Raw genomic sequence first — 6,192 nt, forward strand, 5'->3', positions numbered from 1 at the left:
AAAAAAAAAAAAAAAAAAAGATGTTCTTAGTTGTTATTCTGGTATTTTAAATTCCAGTATGTTATAGTATTTCATAATGAGCCCACATTTAAGAACCCTGGGTTTGACATAGGAAGTAAAAGGAAAGAAGAAGGTAATCACTATCTGTAGAAGGTGCCAGTTTAAGCATTTAACAATCCTCTCTCCCCTGTACCTCCTGTCCTGTGCAGATGATTAAGGTTTGTTTTTTTTTTATTAAGTTTTAAAGAAGGAATGTGGCAGCCAGAGAACCTGGATACTAAGAAATGTCTTGAGGGTTCTAGACTCAGCATATCAGGGGATGAGAAGATAAATCTAGCTTATTATATAATTCAATCAGAGCTTAAGGTGGATAGAAGCATTGAAGCTCTTCGAAAAGGTGATAGGAGAGTTGGATACAGTAATGTGAGCCTATAGTCCCAGCTATTTGGGAGACTGAGGCAGGAGGATCAGGAGCCCAGGAGTTCAAGGCTGTGGTGAGCTGTGATTATGCCTGTGAATAGCCACTGCACTATAGCTGGGGACTCTGTTTCTAAAAGAAAAGAAAAGCAAAAGGTGATAGAGTGTACTGTAGTATAACCAGCATTAGCTATATATAGAAAATAAGTAAATTAGAGTTTTGATTTTGCCAATTACTAGCTTCGTGACTTGGGACCTCTATCTCTTTGAAAAATGGGGATGATAATAGCATTTAATTCCTAGTACTTTTGTGAGGAATACATAGTTGAAACCAGTCAAGGGTGCTATTGCAGAAGCCACAAGAAAAAAAAGAGACTTCATTTGAGAGGTCAATCAAGTGACATTTGTTTATAACATAGAGGGCACTGTTAACCGGGACAAGAGCAGTCCTTGTGGAGTGGTGCAAACCCTAACTACCCTGGAGGAGATGGAGTAGAGAATGGAGCTAAGAAAGAGAGCAGCTACAGACAGCTTTTCCCACAGATGTTGCTGTGAAAGGGAGTAGAGAACTAGGGCTGTAACTAGAGTAGATGGGGCTAAATAATTGCCAGTAAACCGTAAGAGATGCTAGGGCGTGGATGTACACTGATGGCAACAAGCCAGCAGGGAAGAAAGCTAGCAAGGCAGAGAGGGGGGAAGTAATTACAGGAGTGAAGTCCTAGAGAATGGGATCCCAAGTACAAGTAGAGGGGTGGCCTTTGTTAAAAACAGAAATATGTTTATTTTTTTCTTCTTAATTATATCTTGAGGTCTCTGTTAGGAGAATGGCAGTAAACTCCAGCCCTGCCCCGATGGGGCTCCAAGAGACTCTGATGTGGCTGTTAGCAGTGTGCCTTTCATGGGGTATTTTTTGTGCTGGCAGATGACGGCCTAATGCTTAAGTGTATGACATCTGACCAAATGTCCTTAGAGGAAACTTGTTTATACTTGTTTAATGCTCTCGGGACGCTTATCTGACCTGTGGCCAGTTGGTTCCTACCAAGATAGCCACTCTATAGGATAGCCCTGACCTGGAAAGACGTTAGGTATGTGGGTCAGGAGACACAGAGGAAGCAGCACAACAAAACCTATGAAATAACAGAAGCAGTTCATTACTTACAGATCCAGACAAAAGAGGACAGTATGCTTCACAGGGCCACCAGGAAGAGGGGAACTGTGTGGGACACGCACATTCAACTAGGGGGTGGGGAGTGAGAGAGAGAAAGCGGACCTATGGGCCAAGGGCTTTATTGGGGCTGAAGGTGTTACCCAAGCAGGGGTTGGGGGGGTGGGGGGTGGATTGGCTAGTTTATAGAAAACACGCACAAGGTAGAGAATTTATTTACATGAGTCTGGTGTTGGTCTTTAGGTTTCAATGTGGTCAGCAGCTGTGAGGTATGTTGGGTTTGGGGTCAGTGGGATGAGGAACAAGTAGGCTGTATCACAGACAACCACACACAGGGGAAGTTTTCAGTAGGCCAAAGATGACAGGGTACAACTGGGTTTCCAATAACTTATGTTGGACTTAAAAATAGATGCTGAGGCAGCAACTATATTCAACAAATTTATGTCAGATGCTTCTTTGGAAACAGGATGGAAGGCAGAGAGTTTGAGTTCATGTGGAAATGGATAGATTTTACAGTGAGAAAATGAGAAGTTCCTACCAAATAGTGTCTATTGTCATCTCAATAAAGGAGGAAGAACTGATGATCACACCACTGGGCAACAGAGCGAGACCACATCCATAACAACAAAAAAAAGCATGAGGAGCTGAAAGTAAAGGGGAAAGTGGGGGTTAATGGGAGAAGATAGGAGAAGGTGTGAAACAGTCTTTTAGAGAAGTGAAAAGCGAACATACCAGTGAAGTGTGGCAGGATTGATGGGCACTGGGGATGCTTATTTGAAATTTGTGGTCATGAAATGAAAGTAAGATCCGTTAGCACAAATGTGTATTTTTTCCTCCAGCAATGTTCATTTGCACGAATGCAGGCCTGGAGGAAGTGAATAGGTAGATTTAACCAGAGTTTGCATTTTTTCACACCTGTATGATCAAAGTTTGCAATGGAGTGATGATACCGATGAAGCATGAAATCTAAGCTGGAGGAGGTGGGAAGTGAGAACATGAGAGAGATACTGAGTATGAAAAAGTGGTAGCCAGGGTCTCAAGGAGGTGGACACAGGTGTTACCAGAATGGCTGAACTGAAAGTATTGAAGATGGTGATCTGAGAGTGGAATGCTTGAAGCTGACATTTTGGAGATGATGTACATATTGATGATGCCTCAGTTTAGTAATGACAATGGGAATGATGGCTCAGGTGGGATACAGAAAAAGATCATTAGAGATAGGAAGTCAAGGAACTGAGCAGCCAAAGTAATTGATAGATGATCCACATGGTTGTTGCCAAGAATGGTGATGGAGAAATTGTGGAAAGGAGGACATAGAGGGGAAGGGTAAGTAAATTTCCCAAGGTTACAAACTGGGTAAATGGTGGAGCCTAGATTCAGGCTCAGGTTCACCTGACTTTCAAGGGTGGACACGACTCACCATGCTACACTGTCTGTTGTCTCATTCTTCTTCTTGTGCCCCTGTTCCTTTCCCAGGTAAAGGGTCCAGGAGTCGGGCTGCTTGGAATTTCCAAAGGGGGTGAACTCTGCCTTTCCATGGCCTCTTTCCTGAAGGGCATCACGGCTGCTGTCATAATCAATGGCTCTGTGGCCAATGTCGGGGGAGCCTTACACTACAAGGGCAACACCTTGCCCCCTGTGGGCGTTAACAAAAATCGAATGAAGGTGACCAAAGATGGTTTTGCAGACATTGTGGATGTCCTGAACAGCCCTTTGGAAGGACCTGACCAGAAGAGCTTCATTCCTGTGGAAAGAGCTGAGAGCACCTTCCTGTTCCTTGTAGGTCAGGATGACCACAACTGGAAGAGTGAGTTCTATGCTCAAGAGGCCTCTAAACGCTTAGAGGCCCATGGGAGGGAAAAGCCCCAGATCATCTGTTACCCAGGGGCAGGGCACTATATTGAGCCTCCTTACTTCCCCTTGTGCCGGGCTTCCCTGCACACCTTGGTGGGCGGTCCTGTCATCTGGGGAGGGGAGCCCAGGGCTCATGCCATGGCCCAGCTGGATGCTTGGGAACAACTCCAGACTTTCTTCCACAAACACTTGGGTGGTAAAGAGGGGACAGTCGCAGCAAAACTGTAATTTTTATTTGATTGTGTGACATCTCTGATGCTAACCTCTCCCAGGAATAGCTTCCACAGTTGGTGTGTGTATGTATATTCCTTTTTTCTTTTTAATAACTACTTAGAGTTTTTCTCCCTTCACTATTAAAATGAAGTTACCAGTGAGAATGAGTTTTTAAGATTGTTATAAACTGTAGACTTTATTGGTTTGGGAGGGGAGTGATTCTGCAGAAAACACAAGAGGTGGAAAAAGCATACCTCTTGCTATCTCATAACGCTTAACCGATAAGGCTTTAGCTCTGAAAGGAAAAATGTGTCACACCAATTAACAGTGCCTGGTCCATAATGGGAGATCAATATTTATTGCTGAATGACCGATTAGTAAGGCAATGATTACCTACTATGGAGGAAAGGCATATAGTATCAAAAAATAATATCAGATTTGTCTCTCCTTTATAAATGGAAGTTAACATCTTAGCTATAGACTGATTACTAGTTAGATATAAAACCGCTAAAAATTTTCAAAACAAATACATTTTTAGTTCTTAGGTATCTTCTGCTTGGATGAATAAGGATTCTCTTAGTATTAATAAATTTTATGTTCCTTTTTATACATATAGACCCTTGTGATTTAGTTGTTTCAAAAGCTGATAAAACATTTTTTAGATGAATTTCATGAGTGATTTAAACCATGATAAATATGAAAATAAGGCCAGGCGCGGTGGCTCACGCCTGTAATCCTAGCACTCTGGAGGCCGAGGCGGGAGGATCGCTCGAGGTCAGGAGTTCGAGACCAGCCTGAGCAAGAGTGAGACCCCGTCTCTACTAAAAATAGAAAGAAATTAGCCAGACAACTAAAAATATATAGAAAAAATTAGCTGGGCATGGTGGTGCATGCCTGTAGTCCCAGCTACTCGGAGGCTGAGGCAGGAGGATTGCTTGAGCCCAGGAGTTAGAGATTGCTGTGAGCTCGGCTGACATCATGGCATTCTAGCCTCGGCAACAGAGTGAGACTCTATCTCAGAAAAAAAACACTAAATGTGAAAATAAATGACGATTTAATATTTGTACATTTGAGCTGGACATCATAGCTTGCAGCTGTCATCCCAGCTACTCAGAAGACTGAGTAAAGGGGATTGCTTGAGCCCCAGAGTTCAAGTCCAGCCTGGACAACATAGTGAAACTCTGTCTCTAAAAAATGAATGTATATTTTTATCACTTGGTACAAATAGTTGCACAGTAAGCTTAATTTTTCATAAACCTAACTATATTTAAAGGAAAATACCTTAATTTATGATTATCATGTTCTGTTTCCTCAATTTTCTTTATTAAAGCAATTCCTAACATATGTTTTCCCCTGAACTCAAAAACAGTACTGTGGTCTTTTTGTTTTGTCAGCTTTATTTCTACATCACCATGTGCTTGTCACTTAATCCCTATCAGTCTGTGAGGCAGGTGTCATCTTCATTTTCTAGATGAAGAAACCGAGTGTCGGATAAGTTCTTTGCATAGCAAATGTACAGCTGGGGCTTAGTATCCCCAAGTCCAGGGTCTTCTCCCTTTGCTAAGCTGCTTTCCTTATATCTATGATTCTTCATTTTACTTGGGCACAGAGCCATTTGTCCATTGATTTCTGCCACTTTGCAATCAACCCAGTAGAATGTACATTTGTGTATGTTCATAGTTGCACACAGTGTTGTGTGATTTCAGGTACATCATGAATTCCCTAAAGCCTGTCCAGGCTGTCTGCAAGACAGTAGCCCCAGCCACAGGAAAAGGAAATGGCTCTTCTTTTACCCACATAAGCTTTCAATATTTCTTGGATCATGGCCGGGTGCAGTGGCTCACGCCTGTAATCCCAGCACTTTAGGAAGCCAAGGTGGAAAAATTGCTTGAGGCTAGGTATTTGAGGCCAACCTGGGCAAAAGTGAGAGATCGTCTCTACAAAAAATTTAAAAAATATTAACTGGGCATCTGGGCATGGCAGTGGGGTGTGTGAGTCTAAGGCAGGAAGATCGCTTCAGCCCATGAGTTCAAGGCTGCAGTGAGGTATGATTGCACTACTGCATTCCAGCCTGGACAACAGAGCAAGATTCTGTCTTTAAAACAACAACAAAAGAAAGAATTCCTAGATTTGGTGGGATTGGTGCATGTTTCAAGGCACCATCTGTTAGAAATATATAAAAGAGTAGATCTGGAACCATGCTGAAGCCCTGGCCTTGATTCAGCAGTACGGTTTTGGAGGAGGAATATGAATGATAACTAGACCCACAATTCCTATGCCCCTTCTCTTGATTATTAACAATGTATATGTGATTTTCCCGTTGAGAAAGTTGATCATACAAATGGGGTCATTCTTGTTGTCTACAACTAAACAGAGTTAAGGGGCCAAGGGAAAAAAGCACTCAGGGCATACAACATTGCTCCAAGAATGTAGTTCTCTGCAAGCCTGGCTGCTGAAACTGCCTGTTGTAACCTGAAACCAGTTTTATGTAATGGCTGCTAAAACAACCTGCTGTGACTCCAAGACCAGTTCTACCCAACACT

The 6,192-nt window shown here is 42.6% G+C and overlaps 1 protein-coding gene across 1 annotated transcript in view; it reads left to right on the plus strand.

Moving 5' to 3' along the window:
• Positions 1 to 3,808, plus strand: part of LOC105819890 (acyl-coenzyme A thioesterase 1-like) — an 11,971-nt gene extending 8,163 nt beyond the window's left edge. Inside the window, exons 4-6 of the mRNA XM_012656236.1 lie at positions 2,715 to 2,740; position 2,908; positions 3,059 to 3,808. Of these exons, the coding sequence (XP_012511690.1) occupies positions 2,715 to 2,740; position 2,908; positions 3,059 to 3,664 (633 nt within the window). The 3' untranslated portion in view covers positions 3,665 to 3,808. The remainder of the gene's footprint in view (positions 1 to 2,714; positions 2,741 to 2,907; positions 2,909 to 3,058) is intronic.
• The last annotated feature ends 2,384 nt before the right edge of the window (positions 3,809 to 6,192 follow it).

The sequence above is a fragment of the Propithecus coquereli genome, unplaced genomic scaffold (genome assembly GCF_000956105.1).
Source record: "Propithecus coquereli isolate 6110/MARCELLA unplaced genomic scaffold, Pcoq_1.0 Scaffold5, whole genome shotgun sequence".
Lineage (NCBI taxonomy): Eukaryota > Metazoa > Chordata > Mammalia > Primates > Indriidae > Propithecus > Propithecus coquereli.